This window comes from Mustela putorius, unplaced genomic scaffold, assembly GCF_011764305.1.
Source record: "Mustela putorius furo isolate JIRA1106 unplaced genomic scaffold, ASM1176430v1.1 tig00003863_pilon_pilon_pilon, whole genome shotgun sequence".
NCBI classification, from domain to species: Eukaryota; Metazoa; Chordata; class Mammalia; order Carnivora; family Mustelidae; genus Mustela; species Mustela putorius.
This window is the reverse complement of record NW_025422015.1, coordinates 11,007,539-11,027,939: the sequence shown is the minus strand read 5'-3', so window position 1 is coordinate 11,027,939 and position 20,401 is coordinate 11,007,539. Positions and strand designations below refer to the sequence as shown.

The window sequence follows — 20,401 nt, the reverse complement described above, 5'->3', positions numbered from 1 at the left end:
ACTATAAAACATTGATGAAAGAAACGTAAGAAGACAAAAATAAATGGAAAGATATTCTGTACTCAGGGATTAGAAAAATTAATACTGTTAAAATATCCTTATCACTCAATACAATCCCTATCAAAATTCCATTGGCGTTTTTTCACAGAAATCATATGGTATTAACATAAATATAGACACATAAATCAATGGAATGTAATAAAGAGCCCAGAAATAATTCTACGCATATGTGGTCAATTAATTTTGTATAAAGGAGCCAGAAATATACAATGGAAAAGGAATCATCTCTTCAATAAATGTTGTTGAGAAAACTGGATAATCAAATGCAAAAGAGTGAACTTGGACCTCTATCTTACACCGTACACAAAAATCAACTCAATTGCTGTGAAGTGTGTAAACCTGGCGATTCACAGACCTATACCCCTGGGGATAAAAATACATTATATGTTCATAAAAAATTTTTTTAAAAAAGCAAAATTCAAAAAAAAAAGAGCTCTAGGGATTGGCAGGTTAGTAAATTTCAGTGGGTTGGTGAGAAAAATAAAGAGTACCATTCAGGAAAAAAAAAATTAACTCAAAATCGATTAAATACTTGAATGTAAGACCTAAAACCATAAATCTCCTAGAAGAAAATACAGGGGGTAAGCCCCTTGACAGCAGTCTTGGCAGTGATTTTTTTCAGGTGAGGGGGTACTTGACAACAAAAGCAAAAATAATAAAAGCAAAAACAAACAAGTGAAACTACATCATATAAAAAGCTTTGCATAGGAAACATCAACAAAAAGAAAAAGCAGCCTATTAAATGGGAGAACATTTTCAAATCATATATCTTACAAGGAGTTAATATCCAAGACATATAAAGGACTCACAACTCAATAGCAAGAACAAAACATTTTAAAAATGGGCAGAGGAATTGAACAGACATTTCTCCAAAGAAGACATACAAATGGCCAACTGGTATATGAAAAGTTGCTCAACATCACTAATCATTAGGGAAACACAAGTCAAAAGTACAATGAGGTATCACCTTCGAGATGTTAGAGTGGCTGTCATCAAAAAGATAAGAGATAAGTTGGAAAAGATATGAAAAAAAGGGACAGCCTGTGCATCATTGGTGGGAATGCAAATTGGTGCAGCATGTATGGAAAACTGTATGAAAACTCCTCAAAAAATTATGAGGTCTGGGTGGCTCAGTCAGTTAAGCATCTGCCTTCAGCTCAGATCATGATCCTGGGGTCCTGGGATCAAGACCTGCATGTGTCCCTGTTCAGCAGGGAACCTTTTTCTCCCTCTCTCTCTGCTATTGCCCCTGTGCTTTCTTCTCTTTTCCTCAAATAAATAAATAAAATCTTAAAAAAAAAAAAGAAAGAAAACTCCTTAAAAAATTAAAAATGGAAGTACCATATGATCTAGCAATCCCACTTCTGGGTATAAATCCAAAGGAAATGAAAATAAGACACTCCCATGTTCCTTGCAGCATTATTCACAATAGCCAAGATATAGAAACAACCAAAGTGCCCATCAATGGATGAACCAATAAAGAAGAGGAGGTGTAGACATACAATGGGGATATTATGCAGCGAAAAAGAAGGAAATCTTGCCATTCACTGACAACATGGGTGGAACTTATGGGCATTATGCTGAGTTAAACTAGCTGGAGAAAGGCAAATACTGCAAGGTATCACTCAAGTGTGGAAACTTAAAAAAGAAAAAAAGTCAAATTCATGGAAACAGAGAGTAGGAAAGTGGTTTCCAAGGGCAAGGGGTTGAGAGAAATAGGAGAGTTTGGTAAAAGGGTACAAACTTTCAGCTATGAGATGAATAAGGTTTGAGGATTAAATGTAAAACATGGTGACTATAACACTATAAGTGTATATAATTGAAATTTACTAAGAGAATAGAACTTTTTTGCTTCATCAAAACAACGTAGAAATGAATGCTATTTATCTTAATATCAATTTTATACTTTTAATATGTAGATTTGTTCAAATTGTTTAAAGTTATTTATTTTAATTCCAATATAGTTTACATACAACATATTACTTTCAGGTGTACTGCAGTATAGTGATTCAATAACTTTGTACATTGCTCAGTGTTTATTATGATAAGGGCACTCGTAATCCCCTTCACCTATTTCACCCATCTTCCCACCCACCTCCCTTCTGAAAACCATTAGTTTGTTCTCCACAGTTAAGAGTCTAGGAGTGCCAGGGGGGTTCAGTTGGTTAAATGTTTGACTCTTGATCTCAACTCCAGTCTTGATCTCAGGATTGTGAGTAAAGCCCGGTGTTGGAGCCTACTTGGAAAACGTACCCAGTGTGGAGCCTACTTAAAAAAAAAAAAAAAAAAAAAAAAGTTAAAGCATCTGTTTGTTGGTTTCACTCTTTTTTTCCTCCCTCTGTTCGTTTGGTTCTTAAACCCCACCTATGATTTGTTTGAATTTTATAGTTTTCTAATGAGGTTGTCCCCATAAGGAATTTATACCACGTTTATGTAAGTACCATTATGTTTACATTACATTATATTATACATTATACATTACATTATATTACATTACATTTGTCAGAACTAAGTGTCACTTATTTTTTTTCCTTGATGAGGGGTCTACTAACTACTTAAATTGGAGAGATGATGTCCTAGGACCCTGAAAAAAATAAGGCATGAATAGATTATAGGCAACACCCACATTTGCATTGTAATCAATCATGAATTCCAATTTGCCTGGGGGCATTTGTTTTGTAAATGTTTCTTTGTGACTAGGGATGTAGAATTGTGGCAAAAGTTCCTGTTTCATAATTGACTATGCCTATCACCAACTTGTAGAAAATAGGGTTTAAAGAAATCAGCTAGAGTGGCCTGCTTTCGACACTGAGACTTAGTGATGCAAGGCCCTGTCAGCTCCCACCAAAGATTCCTATTCACGCTCCTGGCACATTAAGTAAGGTGAGGAGCTGCGGACTGAGGGGAACATCTGTCAGCTTCTCCAGGGTCTCCTCAACAAGATCATCATTCCAAGAGGAGGTATCCACAAGAAGACTGTTCCCTCAATCTGTGAGTTTACTGCTGAGACTTCAATCTGTTCTCACTGTGTCACGTTTAGTAAGCTCATCTTTAAAACATATTCACCATTTGAGATCTCTTTGTTTTTTGTGGTGTCAATATTGTACTTGTAAATTTTCCTTATGGTCATGGAAGGATGCTGGCCGTGGTCCAAGCACTCAAAGAAATTATAAACCATTTTTGAGGAAGGACTCAGTCCTTTTGAAGATTGTGTTAAAGGGAAAAGTAAGACAAAGTCATGGAGCTGCAAGAAGAGGACGAAATGAATGAAGAAAAAGAGAAGAAAATCATGTCTCAGCCCCAAGGTAAGGCTTTTTGGTGTAGAAAAACACAGTTTCTAAATGAATGGCACAAATTCATCTAAATGAACAAAATATGGATTATAAAAATGTTTAGTCTGTGAAAATTATGCTAGTTGAGAACAAATTTAATTGTTGCAATTCAAAACCAATATTTAAAGGCTCATGATGAAACCATTACTTTATTATTAAAAGGCATGGCTTATTTATAACATTCTGTTTATGCTTTTCTGTTTCACTTTTATCAGTTCCGCAGGACAGGGCAGTGGTGCAAAAAGGGGTTTACCAGAAGTGAGTATTGAGTAAGTCTCATCTTAAAATAGTTTTGCAACATGTTATGCAAAATCACAGTTGCAGAAAAATCATTGAGAGCCATTAAGCAGATCAATTATACTATCTCTAGACCTGATATTTCTTTAGTCCATTCTCTCTCTGTCTCTCTCCCTCTCTCTCTCTCTCTCTTTTTTTTTTTTTTAAAAGATTGTTTATTTATTTGAGAGAGAAAGAGATAGTGAGAGAGGGAACACAAGAAGAAGGAGGCTTCCCACCTACCAGGGAGCCTGATGTGGGGCTTGGTCCCAGGTGCTTAAGGGCTGAGCTACCCAGACACCCCTAGCCCATTCTCTTTGACAGAGCATGTTCTATTTGTACACATAGAACATCTGTACATGCTCATCTTCAACCCTCTTGCAAGTATACCAGTATACAGAGGGAAGTTTTCACATAATTGCTATTTGGGTTAAAATAAAAATACAGCCATGTCATTTCAAGAATTGTAAGCAGGAAGATTTAACTAACACCCAAATAGTCCATTTTCACCGCTAATTTTCTACTTCTCCTTGTGTATTGTGCACAGAAAAATAAGCTTACTATACAATAAGAAATTTGCTTTTCTAGGAGTTATCTGTTGCATTCTTTTCTTTCTTTCTTTTTAGTAATTTTTCTAAGCTTATTTAGATTAAGACATCACTTTTTGAGTGTAGGTAACAGGTTAAGAGAAATTTGCTTCAGATAGTCCTTGTTTTTTGGTTCTATGGTCTTTAATGCTGTTCTTGGATTCTTAATTGAATCCAATAATCTTGGATTCTTAATTCTTTTTTGAAAATTTATTTTATTTAATTTTTTAAGATTTTATGTATTTGTTTGACAGAGATCAAAAGTAGGCAGAGAAGCAGGCAGAGAGAGAGAGAGGGAGAAGCAGGCTCCCTGCTGAGCAGAGAGCCTGATGCCGGGCTGGATCCCAGGACCCTGGGATCATGACCTGAGCCAAAGGCAGAGGCTTAACCCCCTGAGCCACCCAGTCGCCCCTGGATTCTTAATTCTTAAGAATAAAACTTTTGTGTTGGACACAAGGATTTGAATCTAGGATCCTTTGCCTCTTGGTGTTGGGGCAGTGGGCAGGAGATTTTAAGGCTCATTTCCTCCTCTATCAAATGAGGTTGAATTGTACACCCCTTATAAATTTGTAATGAGAAATAACATATGAAAGTGTTAGCATAGTAGTAGTTGGCACATTGTAACTAAGCAATATGTATCAGTTATCTTTATTTTATTTTTTTAAGATTTTACTTATTTGTGTCAGAGAGAGGGGGAGCAACAGGCAGACGGAGAAAGCAGGTTCCCTGCTGAGCAAGGACCCAATGCAGGACTTGATCCCAGGACCCTGGGATTATGACCTGAGCTGAAGGCAGATGCTTAGCTGACTGAAACACCCAGGCGTCCCCAGTTATCTTTAATATAAGTATTAGCATTATGGGGTTTATATATTTTTAAATGAGCTGATGTCTGCTAATAATTGTACCTTCAAATATTGAGCTTTCAAAGTGTGTCTTAGTCCACGTAGGCTATATGCTATAGCAAAAATACACGAGACTTTATGGCTTATAAATAGCAGAAGTTTACTTTGTCACAGTTCCAGAGACAAGGAAGTCCCAAGATCAAGGTGCCAACAGATTTGGTATCTAGTGAGAGCCTGCCTCCTGGTTCACTGATGGCTGTCTCCTTGCTGTGTTCTCACATGATGGAAGGGGCAAGAGAGCTCTCTGGGAACTCTTCTATAAGAACATGAATCCTGTTCTTGAAGGTTCCATCCCCATGACCTAATCACCTCCCAAGGCCCCACCTCCTAATATCATCACATTGGGGATTAGGTTATAACATTCGAATTTTTGGCAGACACAAACATTCAGTGTATAAGAAAAGGTTAGAAACTATATTCTCTGGTAAACTGTGTATTTTGAGAAATGATGGTTTGTTTGCAGTGCTGAGGTACAGATTTTCCCATATCCAGAAATCATCTAGATATCAAGATATTTAATATCTTAAACACTAACCTATTTATTTTATAATTTTCTTTATATATTTCCACAAACAATATTTTATGTAGAGAAAATATATGCAAGAATATGTGCCTATGAATCAGAATATTCTTCTAGTCTAAGTGTACTGGAGAAAAATTTATATTATATGACATACAACATGGTTTCTTCAAAAAGCTAACCGGTAGATTGAAATAAAGAGATGCTAATATTATCAGGGAATATTTTTGTACAGACTGTAGGTATAAAAGTTTCAAAGCAGGAATTTATAGACTACAGTCTAGCTGATTAAGGATGGCTGTTCCCACCATGAAACAGAGACATGTTCAAATTAGAATAATTCGATGAAGGTTTATAAATAAAGGTAATATTATAATGGTATAGGTAGAGTGGAAATCTTCGGGACTCTCAGGCTGTCATACTCCAGGCCTGAGAATCATGAGTAGGGAGAGGTTTTGAGAACCAAGAAGAAGAGGGAATCATGTAAAACAGACCATCTTAGAGGAATAGTGACCTTCTGTTAGGAACAGAGATAGTCCTTCTGCTTGGAATAAATTCCCCGACCTCATCCTCTGCTTCTGCTCTCCTGCTAGATCTCTCTCTTGGCTAAACCCAAGGCAAGCCAAAGAGAGGAGCCTGTTGCAATCATTCATTAAGATCAACCATCCAGGGTAGAGAGCAGAATGGAAGAAGGTAGCAAGTAAATCTGAAGGGCAAACAGAAGGTATGCTCACACATGCTGACATTATTAAAATCTTTAAAAAAGATTTAATAAAATTCTTCATTTTTTTCTTGTTATTATATTCATTGGTGGCTGGTGTTTATAAACAAGTTGAAGCTTTATAAACATGCACTAGACAAGATCCTTCCAGGAATTTTTGAGCTACTTTTTAAACAATAAGAGAAAAGAACACGGCTTAAAATCCCTGTATTGTTTAAAAAGAAAAAAGTGTTAGATCCATATTCTTCAATCTCTTTATACCAGGGTGTCACCCTCTAAAATGTTATCTTAGTGTCCTGAGCTCCCAAGTTCTGCTCAGTGCTTACTTTTGTCATTTATTCACCCATCATTCCACAAATATTTATTAAGAATCTCTAATGTCGTAGGTATTGTGTTAGGCTTTGGGTAAAAAGTAGTAAGTGGAAATATAACCTCCATTCTGAATCTAAAAATATTTTTTGAAACCAATGGTTTAGTAGATAACTATTTTGAGTGACATAAAGACTTACCTAAGTTAGCAAATCTGTGTTCATCAAGGTAATCATCTAGAACAACAGAACCACAAAATCACGGAAAAGTGCAAATCTAATATTTAAACACAAAAATTTGAGACCTTGCATAGCAGGCACTTATATATGAAGGGCCTTAGACTTTTTAGATAGCATATTTCTTCCCTCCTCAAAGAAAGACCTTTATCTTAAATTTTAAGCTGTGCAATTCTGGAAAAACTTATCCAAATATGATTTGTGGGACAAAGCACAGGGCACTAGCAGGATCTAGAAAGCACTGCCCAATATAGTAACCAAAGAACTGGAAATGTTCACCGTGATGTTCTACTCCCTGCAGTCCAATAAAGCGGGCACTAATAACCACTAGTTATGGTGACCGTTGGGCACTGAAAATGTCACTGAGACAGAAAAACAATTTAAATTTTTGCTTAATCTTAATTAATTTAAATAGCTACCTGTGGCTACAATAGGGGACAGTGTGAATCTAAAACAAGATGTGCAAGATGGGGCTTGCCAAATCATTTAATCTCATTTCCCTTTTCAACAGGGTTAATGACAGCTGTTCATTTACTCATACAGCATCATGTGTCCAGCAGCGTGTTATGAAGAGAAGAAATCAGAGATAGGTTCTAAGAAGTAACAAGTGAGGCAAGGAGGTAGAGATATCAGAATGCTTGTGCTTTGCTAGTGTAAGTGTAAAACAGTGCAGCTTCTGTGAAAAATGGTGTGATGATACAACAAAAAAAAATTATAGAGACAATTACCACAGGATCCAGCAATTCCACATCTGGGTATATATACCAGAAAAATGAAAGCAATGACCGAAAAAGAAATATTATTCAGCCTTTAAAAGGAAAAAAGATTCGGACACACATGCTGTAACATAGATAAACCTGAAGCCATAATGCCGAGTGAAACAAGCCAGTTTTGAAAGTACAAAGATTGTGCCATTCCACTTACGGGAATGTCTAGAGTAGTCAAATTCATAGAGACAGAAAGTAGAGTGGTGGACGCTAGGGGTGGGGATGTGGGGGATTGGAGAATTAAGTGTTTAATGGGTACAGAGTTGTCAGTTGAGGGGGTAGATAAAAAATTCTGGAAATGGATGGTGATGGTTATGTGACAATGCTAATGTACTTTTGGAGCTGAACTTTACACTTTAAAATGATGACAAAGGTATATTTTATGTCACATATATTGTATCGCACACAAAAAAGACAGGTGAAGCATACGTCCTCAAGGAGTTTGCAAATTAGTATGGCGAAGAGAAATGGTGGTTGGGGATTGCTGCATGGTGTGGGGATAAAAAATGACTATTTACTGAGGGTGGTGGAGGAGTTGTACTTGAGAGGCGTGGCTGGGCTAGATGACCTGCCAGTCCTGAGGTTCAGTGGGTTTATGAGCGCTTCAAATTTGGGATGGCAGGAGGATACAAAATGGTGTATACAGAGGACAGGACTTCATTTCATGTAGCTACTATGGCCCTCTCCAAGCGCTTGTCCTGCTTTATTTGGGTTTATCCTAAACTCCTCATCCATACTCATGGTTCAGAAAATCTGCACTGGAAGTGAGAGCCAAGCTCTCCAGAAAAAAATGTATAAAACATAGGAGACCTACCTGGGAGCCTAGAAGTGGGGGTGGGGGGCATAGCAATTGCTGAAAGCCCAGGTCAGTCTAGACTTTGTTATTATCGGTATCTTCAGCCATTCAGCATCTAAGTCTTGAAGATCCCACTCTCTGATAACCAACTTGCATTTTCCAACTGAATCTCTCTAATCCCCCACTGCACAATTCCTTGACACGCTGGAGCCTCCCATCCATTAACCTAAAACCTTTTCATTTTGCCTCAACACCGTCATTCATGTCCTCTCTTCTCTCCTTGGTTTAAATGCCATGTCCCTTCCTTATAATCATTCCCTTGCATAGATGCTCCACACTCTTGTCCCTCTCTCCTCCATCATATTCAGTTGGCAACTCCAAACTCTGGTTGTATCTGGACCTCTGCCTAGCTTTATTCGAACCCAAATAGGCGAACGAGGCTGGTGAGAACACACAACTCTACCAACTTCATGTCATGGTCCCTGACTTCAAATGAACCCTTAGTGTTAACCAGTAATCTGACTATACTTTCAAAGTCTATTTACTGTCTCACTGTCCCTGGAACATATTTCATACTTTCTATCCTCTTCTCAAACTTCTTCTCTTTCCATTGATAACCTTGCTTCTTCATTGATAGAACATTTTTATGCCTCCACGTTTACCAGCGTCTGTGCCCATATGTTCTGCCTCCCCACCAGCTATCAGAAAAGAATTCTATTTTCTCTATCTTCTCCAATTTAACCCCAATATTCCTTTTGTTCATTGGATCCCACCCCTGCTCATTTATTCAAGAACATTGCTACAACAATGATCTTTACTCCTCGGCATCATCACTTTTTCCTTCTCTTTTAGTTCATGGCCATGAGCATACAAACAGGCATATCTTCTAATCAAAAATAAAAATATCTCTCTTGACCATATATTTCTTCCAGCTATTGGCCCATTTTCTGACTCCATTTGCTCTTTTTTCATTCTCTCTGGGCCCAATCCAGACAGGCTTTGATCACTACACACCACCAAAATTCCTAGCAAGTGTGCCAGTGACTTCCAGGTGGCCAAGCCCATTGCTGTTTTCAGTTCTAATTTTACCCACTTTAGCAGCATGCAATAGAGTTAGTAATTCTTGAAACATTGTTTTAATTTGGCTTCCAGAATACCACTGTTAGTTAGTCTAACTCCTATATCACTGATTATACCTTCTCATTCTCCTTTTCTGATTCTTCATCTTCCTGATCTCTGACTTTCAAAGAGTCCTGGGCTCAGATTTCACACATTTAAATTCTATCTGGAGTGCCTGGGTGGCTCAGTTGTTAAGCATCTGCCTTTGGCTCAGGTCATGATTCCAGGACCGTGGGATAGAGCCCCAACTCCATCGGGCTCCCTGCTAGGTGGGAAGCCTGCTTCTTCCTTTTCCACTGCCCCTGCTTGTTGCCCTCTTTTGGTGTCTCTCTCTCTTCATCAAATAAATAAATAAAATATTTAAAATAAATAAATAAGTAAATAAATCTATCTGCACATCACCTATATGCTAAACACTCCCAATTAATAGCATTATCATAGACTCATCTATCTAAATGCCTTCTTGGCAACTCCAAACTTAAAGTGTCCAAAATGGAACTCAGTCCCTAGCAACCCTTTCCTCCCCTCCCCCAACCTCACGACTTACTTCTCAAGCAGTCTTCCCCAGTTAGCATAAGAAACCTCTTTTCTTCTAATTGCTCATCCTGATCCTTTTTACTCTCTCATGTCCTACATTCAGTTAATCAGATCTTGTCAGCATCTCCTTGGGAATATATCCAGAACCTGCCCACTTCTTACCAGCTGTACTGCTGGGGGTTTGAATCAGTGAGGGTTGTCAGAGAAACAGAACCATGTATATATGAATGAAACATATATATTATGGAGGCTGAGAACTTCCAAGATCTGTAGTCGGCAAGATGGAGACCCAGGAAAGTCCGTGGTATAATTCTTGTCTGAGTCCAAATGCCTGAGAAGCAGGAGAGTAAATGGTGTCACTTCCAGTTTGAGGGCAAGTCTGAAGGCAGGAAAAAACTTATGTCCCAGCTTCAAAGAGGACAAATCCTCCCTTCTCCAGCCTATTGTTCTATCTTGGCCTTCAACAAAGTAGAGGAGGCCCACCCATACTAGGGAGGGCAATTTGCTTTACTCATTCTATAGATTGAATCTATAATGGTGTAGAGGATATAAATCTCCCCTGAATTTGTAAAATTGGGCTTCTTCCACCCTCTTCTCTAATTTGTAAACACAACAGTTAAAAAAGAAAGAAAGGAAGAAAGAAAGAAAGAAAGAAAGAGCGAGCTATATCAGGTTACCCTTCTACTAAAAATTCTTTAATGTTTTCCTTTCTCAGTCAAGGTAAAGTATTAAAACTATCATGACCACCAAGGCCCTACATACTCTGTTCTCCACCCCTAGCTCCACCACCCATTGTCTTTCTCCCAATCATTCTGTTCCCCCCACACTGACCCTACTCCTAGAAGCCAAGCATCCTCCTGCCTCAGGGCCTTTACATCTGCAGATCTCTCTGGTTGAAACAGTCATAACTCAAATAGCCACATTGTTTCCTCCCGCACACTGTTTTATCTTAGAGGTCTTTGGAATAAACCCTTTTTTTGTTTTGTTTTGTTTTGTTTTTAGTTTATTATAACACCCCTCATCTCTCTTATTTTGCTTTACTTTTAAAATTAATTTCATGTTTTGGAATAATTTTAGATTTACAGAAAAACTGCAAAGATAGTATAGAGGGTTCACCTAAACCTTGTTCCCATTTTCCTCTACTATTATAATCTTACAAGTAGTATGGCATATCATCACAACTAATGAACCAATCTTGATACTGTACTGCTAATGAAAATCCATACTTTATTCAGAGTTTATTTGTTTTTTCAAAAGATTAATTTATTTATTTGAGAGAGGGAGAGATCAAGAGCAGGAACTTGGTGGTGGGGGGGGGGGTAGATGGAGAATCTCAATCAGACTTCCTGCTGAAGGGAGCACCCTCTAAGGTTCCATCTCACAGCCCTGAGATCATGACCTGAACTGAAATCAGGAAGCAGACTCTTAATGGTCGGAACCACTTAGGTGACCTCTCCTTAGTTTTTACCCAATGGCCTTTTTCTGTTGTGGGATCCCATTCAGGATACTACACACATTTAGGTGTAATGTCTCCTTAGCCTCCTCTAGGCTGTGGCTGTTTTTCAGAATTTTGTTGTTTTTGATGACATTGACAGCTTAGAGAAATATTGGTGGAGTATTTTGCAGGATGTTCCTCTGTTGGAATTTGATGTTTTTCTTATGATAAACTGGGGTTATGGGCCTGGGGAGGAAGGCCACAGAGGTAAAGTGACATTTTCATCACATATCAAGTGCTTATACTAACAACGATATATTTATGACCATTAATGTTGACCTTGATCATTTGGCTGAGGCCCTGTTTTTTAGGTGTCCCCACTATGAAATTACTCTTTTCCCCCCCCTTCCATACCTTACATTTTGGGATTAGTCACTTTGAGCACCCCATATTTAAGGAGTGAGAAGTTTAAACATAAACTTTTACAAATTCTTCGCAGGAGAGATTTATCACCTCTCCACCATTTATTTATTCATTCAACTACTTATATCATTAGAAACTCATGGATTTTCTTTTTACTTTGGATTGCAGTCTAATACCACTTTATTTGTTAATTTTCTCAAATTGTTCTAGCTTCAGCCATTGGAAACTCTCTCAGTTGGCTTCTTCATTTCTCTGAAACTCCCCATCAATGAGGGTTGTTTTTGTTTGTTTTTTGGGTTTGTTTGTTTTTAGTATTTCCTAACTTTTGAGCTTCAGTCTTGTTTTTCGAGATACCACCATTTCACATAATACAACCTTTATCCGTTTATCTTTCCGCACTGGAATGCCAGGTCGTCGAGGACAGGGTCTCGGCGCTACTTTTAACCGGGAGAGCATCCCCAGTCCCTGAGCGGACTCTCCGTCGGTTCTGACTAAATGAATGAACCCCGCTGGGTCTCAGGGCTACTTGAAAGGGGTGAGTCCGAGGAGGTTCTGGCAAGACGGTGCTCAGCCTTCCTGCCCGCCTCCTGGCGGGTCCCTCAGGTGCGCGCCAGCCCCAGCCTCTCGCAGTCACACCCACACCCAGAACCTGCCCCGCGCGTCCGCGCCGCGCCCAACGCAGCGGCCGGCAAACGTCACCAGAGCCAGGGCGATTCCCGGGGAAAGTCCGGGGCCTCCGGGCCCCCTCCCCGCGCGGAGATGGGGGAGCCGGTGAGGTGCCTCGAGCAGCCCGCGGAGAGCGCCCGTGGGCTCCCAGCAGAGCAGAGGCGGCGGGAGGGGGCCGAGCCAGACCGCCCGCTCTCGGGACGCACGGACTCGGGGCGGGGCGGGGAGGGGCGCGGGGGGGGGGGGGGGCGGTGCAGTCGTCCCGGGGCGGGGCCTGCTCCCCCAGCTGTGGGCGCTGCCGACTCCAGGGGCTGGGCCGGTGGCGTCCAGATGCGGCGGCGGCGGCGCGGAGCTCGGGTGACTGAGCAGCAGCCCAGTCCCGGCAGCGGGAGGCGCCGGGAGCCTCGCCGCCTGGCGTCTCGCAACAGGTTTCCTTCCGTCTCACGACTCCCAGCGTGGGACCCGCGCCCTTCTTGGTTCGCACGCTCCGTCCTTTCCTGGTTCGTTTTCCGCCTTTGTACCTGACTTTCTCTCCTTAACCGCTCCAGGAGCGAGGATGCGCCCCGCTAGGCTGTGCGCGGAGAGCCGCGGGGGGCGCCGGTTGGCCTAGCTGGCTGGGGCCTCCAGGGGTGGCTTTGGGGGGATTTCGGGTCTGGCCCGAGGGCTCATGCCGCCGCCTCGCGCCTTAGGGAACTCGGCCCTGAGTTTCTCCTGTACAGCGGTGTGCCTCCCCCCCCCCCCGGTCCCAATAGGCAAGGGACCGCGCATTTAGGGCTTCGTAACAAATTATTTCAGGTACCTGTTGATAGGCTTTCCTTACTAAGTGTGCACCTAAGACTACTTTGGTTTTAAGTCGAGAGACTGAAGGTCTTCTGAATTACCAGGGACATTACTTCGCTGTGATCACCTGTTCTCTCCCTCCCTTCCTTCATATACTTATGAGAGAGTGAGGAGGGGGGCGGGTGGGGGGGGGGAGAGAGAGAGACTGAGACTCTAAAGCAGGATCCACACCCAGCGCAGAGCCCGACTCAGGGCATGATCTCAGGACACTGAGATCATGACTTGAGCAGAAATCAAGAGTCTGTTGCTTAACCAACTGAGCCACCCAGTTGCTGGTCACTCCCAATTTTAGGTTGCACTTTCTCAAAAACACCGGGATGGGTACTTCTGAACTTGAACTTAACAATGGGAATCAGGAGCCAGAAAATACAGAGAAATTGATATTGCCTTGAAATAGCTCCTTCCAAGCCGACATAAAAAGACTTTATTTTTTTTTAGAAGAATAAAGACAAGAAATAGTGGCAAGGAAACTTCAAGAACCACACGGTCCTGAGGGAATTCTAGACTTCTCTGACAATAGCTGAGATCTGTATTACTTCCTGTGGTTCTCATGCACTTGTTGAAGGCGTTTCTCAGCAGAGGGAGGAGTTGTTATTTCCACAGGGGTATCCAAAAATGACTCACAGCGCTGCTCGTTTAATTATGAGGCTTTGTTAATGAACTTTTGAAAAGTGAGGTTTGCTCTGGGTGTGTGTAAAGTAAGACTAAGATGTAAAGTTCTTGCGCTGCTAAACTGGGACTGGTGGTATAGGAAGTAACAGTTCAAGTTTTCAGTTTCCTAAAGCTACTGATGGTACCGCCTACCAGCTAGGGTCACTAGGCTGATGTAAGATAAATATTCAAATCATGTGCTTTGCTGCAGAGGCCCAAGAGAAAAGTAAGTAAAAGCCGTATGTTATTACTTTCACTGGTATGGCATGGTATGGTATGGTAGAAAAACGTCATTTTACATAGGGATTGAATGTCACTCTCTGAATTCAAATATTTTGGACAGTTTGTTTTTAGGAAATTAGTGCCACATGAAAATATTTGAAGATGGTGGATACCTGTTAGAAGGTATTTAAGATGGTGGATACCTGTTAGAAGGTATTTAAGCTGATAGGTTCCAATGCAGCTGGATTGTGGCTCTTCAGAAAGGACTGTACAACTGTCTTAAGACACAGTAGAGAAGGGGACAGCATCTCTGTTGGAGCTGAGTTGAGCTGAGGTCAGCCCAGCAAACAGTTATCAAACACCTCCTCTGTGCCTTTTCAGAGAGCTCTGGTTATAGTCATGAATAAGATACGGTGTTGCTGAAAAGGGCCATAAACATTAGTGTGGAAGGTTGGAAAATCCCATGAAGGAGACCGGCGCTCTGACAAATCTGTGTCCATGCTAGAGCTTCCGTCCCAATATGTTTCTGCAGATTTGAATGAACTGTGTCAGCATAATGAATAAGCTGTGCTTATTCAGTAAGCATTTCATTTAATGAGTGATTTAGCAATGCTTTAATTAGAAAGGCATGATTCTTAAAGTGTTTGAATTAACCATATTTCATATTATTTAATAACTATGCTAAAAAACCAAACAAACCCAGCTTCTTATTACCCCCAGACAATGGCAGACACTCAGAGTTACTTACCTTTTAAAAACAGAGAGGCGGGATGCCTGGGTGGCTTAAACCTCGGTGGGTTAAAGCCTCTGCCTTTGGCTCAGGTCATGATCCCAGGACCCTGGAATCAAGCCCCGCATCGGGCTCTCTGCTCAGTGGGGAGCCTGCTTCCCTTCCTCTCTCTCTGCCTGCCTCTTTGCCTACCTGTGATCTCTGTCTATCAAATAAATAAATAAAATCTTAAAAAAAAAAAAAACAGAGAGGCTAGTTAATGGCCTATAAGTTTATAATACCATAGTGAAACAACTTTCTGGTTATTGTTTTTTAGCGGTCAAATCAATTCTTCCTAACACATCACAGATGTACAAGTCAAATGTACAAGTCATTTAGTGATGACTAAAGCTACTGTGTCACAGTTTACAGTTGAGATTAAAGTCTGGTGAGGTACTTTTGGACTGGATGCCAAAATATATTTAATTTCTACAATTCCATAAGGTATGTCACTAGTATTCCAACTAGTGGGGGAAAGAATGCTAAGTCTGAGACAACTCTACTTCAGTTTTCATATTTCACTTCTCCCTTGAGGGCCTCAAAGTTACTATGAGAAAGAAAGGATCGAGTATGTTCTTCATCATTGTACTCCCTGACCTTGGTACAGGCATTACATCATGGCAGGTATTAGGAAGTATTTATTGATTAGATAATGACTCTCAATGTAAGAGGCAGATGGAGGGATAGTTGACTCAGCAGAAACATCAGCACTGTACTGTCAGGCTGGTTAGTATGGGCACAGGGTGAGGGCTGCGGAGGCAGATTGGGTCACATCACCAAGTCCCATGTGCCATGTTGGACCTGTGACTTCATGCTATAGAAGACTTCAGCAGATGAGTGATTTTGTTAGATATGTGTTTTTGGAAAGACAATTTAGAATCAAAGTGGAGAATAGGTTGGATGAGTACAATACTAGTTTTAGGGAGACACACAGGAGATTACTATAATATTTGAGAAAAGAAATTGGAGAAGGTTTTAGTCAGGCAGTGATAGTGAGGATTGGAAAAGAGGGAAGGAGCTGACATGTCTAATGAGAAGAACTTGACCACATCTTTAGGGCTAGACAGTGAGGGAGAGGAAGGTGTATAGGATGACTCCTACATTCCTAGTTAATGATTAGGATAGGAACATAAGTAGAATAATAGGTTTGTGCTAAGGGACCATGGGGCCCTTATACAATGAATAGTAATAGCTAAAATGTATAATGCGCTTATTAGGGCCAGGCACTATTCTAGGCTCATTATGTGAATTCAGTCTTTTATTTCTCATTGTATTCCTGTGAGTTAGGTCCTATAACTGACTGCTTTTGACAGGTGAAGAAAGTGTAATGTTAGTAACTGATAGAGCTAGCAATTGATCCTATGTATTTGGTTCCAGAGCTTACGTTCTGAAACACATTGCTTTGATATGGCATCTTTAAGAATGAATGAATGCATACATGAGTGGATGAGTAAGTGAATGAATGAGGGAACAAAGTCTCAGACACAGCGGTCAACTCAAATCACTGTCTTGATATCAACAATTCTTCCTCATCCGGGGATGGCCCAATATGTAAGATGGGCCCTCAGTGGCCCTATTGTGCTGCATGGCATTGTTCCCCCTACCTTCACCCCAAGATATATTTGGTTGGTCTAGGAATAAGCCTAGAAACTCCCCTTATCTTTACTCCTCTACCCCTACCAAAGTATTTAATCAGTTCTTTCTCACAATCCGGGGAAAGCAGCTTTTTCTGCCCAAGGGTCCTGTCTGCAAGCTTTAATAAAACCACCATTTTGCACTTAAAAAAAAAAAAGAGGAATAAGCCTAGAATAATCAGAGAATTTATCCTGGGAATTGTAAACACTGTTATGGAAACTCACTCTGGCTGTGAATTTCCAAAACTTCAACAAATGTCTTTGGAGCTGCCTTGATTACCACTCTCCCCAAACACTGATTATTACTGCTTTGCATTTCTTAAGTGCAGTCAGTGATCTGCTGCTGAAATCTGTAGTATCCCTCATGTGGGGAAACAGAAATGTTGGCCAGGGGATATTAATCGACAGAGCAGGTTCCAATGGTAGGAGAAATTGCTAACAAATTCTGGCTGGAAAACTCCAAACCTTAGACTCCTGGTTTGTGATCTGTCTTCTGGGGCCCATTTTAGTCTGGTTTTACCCTGAAGCAGGTGCTTACCTGCCTCTGACTTCCAGAATCTTACTAAGTGAAACTGGCCTGCAGTGTCCTCCTGCCCGCCCCCCACCAGTCCTCTTGATTTTAATAGGCAAAATGACTCAGATTTCTAGGGGCTGGGGCCTGTTTTCTATTTTTAGTATCCAGGTAGAGTCCTTTGGTCCCAATAAAATTATTTTTGACAAACAAGCCTAGCTTCCCACTTCCCCCCCCAAATCTGGCCTCAGCTCTTCACTGTTCTCTTGATTTCATGAGTTAGGTTAAGACTTTGATATTTGTTCAGCAAGCAGGGCCTAATTATTTTTTTCACGAGAAACCTCTTCTTTGAACTATTTAAGGGTTATAAGCTCTGAATTAATATTCTACCCAAACTGAATCGGCAAACTCGTCTTAAGTTTGAAGTTTTAAAATACTTTCTCCACACATGAAGGACATGTTTCATTCAGGATTTCTTTAGGCTTAACAGGAAATCATGGTATTTATAGCTTCCCATTATATGGGAAGACACTATATGGGGAAACATAGCTTCCCACTATATGGGGAGACATGAAGCCTTCTGAAATGATCCAGCCCACATGATCACCCTTTGGTCTGAAATCCTGTATGCCTGCCTGTAATTCATTCAGTGCTCTCATAAGAAACAGAAGGATTTTGGCTAATATTTCATGTGGCTTTGTCTTGCCTCTTCATTTCAACTGTGGTTTCTCTGAGAGCAGAGCATCACTGAACTTGGAAGATTTCATAGGTCCTTCAGCTTCCTTCTAGTTATAATCATTCTGTGACTTTTGCTGATAATAAAGCCATCTGTTAGATTAAGCCGTTTGTTAGCCACTCCTTCTGAGGATTCAGGACATTATTTGTGTAACTCATAGAAGTTCTTGATAAGACTCAGTAATTTGGTAGTTTTTAATAAAAAGCACAGTTTTAGAATTGATAATTTCCAGTTACTCTTTTTGAACTAACAGCATTTTCAACTTGATTTGTGTATTTTTTTTTTTTTCTTTTTAGTGGATACAGTATCGAGGTAATCCAGAAAATACTTAGTTGCCTGGAAAAGTATTCCTTATTTTATGTACTTGTTTCCCTGTTCAAAGTTGTAAAAGAGATTCCATTACTCATTGCATAACTTATTGTGTAAAAATGTGAATTCTGACTTTAGAGAGGAGTGGAAATTGCTCTGTTGCTATCTTCACATGGAAACAGTGAACAAATATTGTTCTGTCTTCTGTTTCAGTTTCGGGATTGTGGTAATATGCACCAGACCTCCTGGTTTTATTTCTTTTTCTTTCTTTCTTTTTTTTTTTTTTTTTTGTGTGCCTAGCTGTATTGATTAGTAACAAATATGTTGATTTGAGAAAGTAGCACCCAGTATGTAAGATGAACTATATCATATTGGTAGATATCCTACCTCTTCCTCCCCTCTTCCTTGATTACTACGTGGTAAACCAGGATGTGGTGATGTTAGCTAATAGTATTATTTCAAAGTACTCTCATACATGTTTTCTCTTTTAATTCCCATAAAAACCTGGCAAAACAGAAATGGTAAGTATTATTGTTGTCATCTGTATTCGAATTTTATACTTGAGGAAGGACACACTTAGAGAAATTAAGCAACCACCCGATTACCCAGGCGGCCAGATACAGAGGTCCACTACACTGTGCTGTCAGTGCTTGACTGAAAAAGGCAAGTTCAGCATCTTCGGTCACATTCCTTGCAAATAGACGGTGAGGTTTGCAGACAGGAGATTTATGGGAAATGATGTGGGAGCAGCACTTGTCAGGGAGAGAGAGCATCAGGATTATGCAGAAGGAGAAATTAAACTTCAGCACAGGCACAGTGGGACCCCAAGAGCAGTAAACTTTGGAGCAGGAATGGCCCTTCAGAATTGCTCTGCTTGCAAGCTAGCTGGTCATTGGCATTCCCTGCATTGACTACTCACTGGATATGGGCTACACCCAGGCACGAGGTGCAGATTCCTTCAGTCAAAGGCAATTCCTGGAGCTCTGAGCCTTCAGGAGCCAACATTTCTGGCAGCTGGGGGAGTGAGGGCCTTGGTCCTGAAGGGGTTCCGAATATCACATCATCCACAACCATTGGAAGATCTGAATATCTCATCATCCGCAACCATTGGAAGAGAGCATTCTCTGCTGCAGCCTTGTTTGTGTCTTTTGACCCAGACTATTGTTCTGCTGAGTGGAGCCCAGAAAGTTGGCATTTTTTCCAAGGCCCTTAAGGATTTAGAATAGCTGACACAGGTAGCAAGAAGACAAAGTAGCTTTAATCCTAGGAAGATGAGGAGCAGAAAGGAAGCCCAGTGTTTGAAGGCTGGGATGAGTGGAGAGATGGTGCCTCATAGAAAACTCACTTCTGACGCCCACAGTTAACAAAAGCCCTTGGCTGTCCAGACGCAGAACAAGGTATAATGCATACTGGCTTTTGCTGTAATTCAGGACTTTACCATTGTTGAATGGCAAATAATTTTGTGATATTAACCTATGTTTTCTCTCTCGTTTCTCCCTTCTTCCCTCTCACATCTTTCTATGCCTTTGAAAAGACCAGACCAGTCCAGTGACTCTCAATATGTAGCCTGTAGATTATAATCATCAGAATTTCTTGGAGTCTTTAAAAATGAGCCCCCAAACCAAACACCCAACAAAAAAACCAGAAAGTCCAGGTCCACATTTGATATCTATTGGAACAGAATCTTTAAGAGTGGAGCCTATGAACTGTTATTTTCAAAAAATTTTCTCCAGGAGATTTTTATCCATACTATAATTTGAGAACCATTGACCTAGACTGTTATGCTTTTGATGGTGACCAAGGCTAGTGGGATTCTTTAAATAAGCAAGAAGTTATGAAAACTGGGACAACAGAGGAACACATGAGCCTTATTCCCAGCAGGTTTGATAGAGCTACATTTACCCCTTGTCTTTCATAGAAATTCTCTGGTGTGGCCTTGAGAGACTATCCTGAATTCTTTGGCTGGCTTCCGCCCCAGATTGCTGGAAAGAGAGAGAAATGAGTCTGATGTGGCCCTCTACCAGCTGGGTGAGAGATGCCAAA

The 20,401-nt window shown here is 40.6% G+C and overlaps 1 protein-coding gene across 3 annotated transcripts in view; it reads left to right on the top strand.

Moving 5' to 3' along the window:
• Positions 1-2,818: 2,818 nt before the first annotated feature.
• The window catches only part of STX11 (syntaxin 11), a 47,737-nt gene continuing 30,154 nt past the window's right edge, over positions 2,819-20,401 (top strand). Inside the window, exons 1-2 of one of the 3 annotated variants that reach the window (XM_045066280.1) lie at positions 2,819-3,051; positions 3,196-3,365. In XM_045066280.1, the coding sequence (XP_044922215.1) occupies positions 3,299-3,365 (67 nt within the window). In that variant the 5' untranslated portion in view covers positions 2,819-3,051; positions 3,196-3,298. Of the gene's footprint in view, positions 3,052-3,195; positions 3,366-12,953; positions 13,187-20,401 lie in introns of those variants that run through there. The other 2 variants (XM_045066282.1, XM_004752754.3) reach the window with 2 other exon arrangements.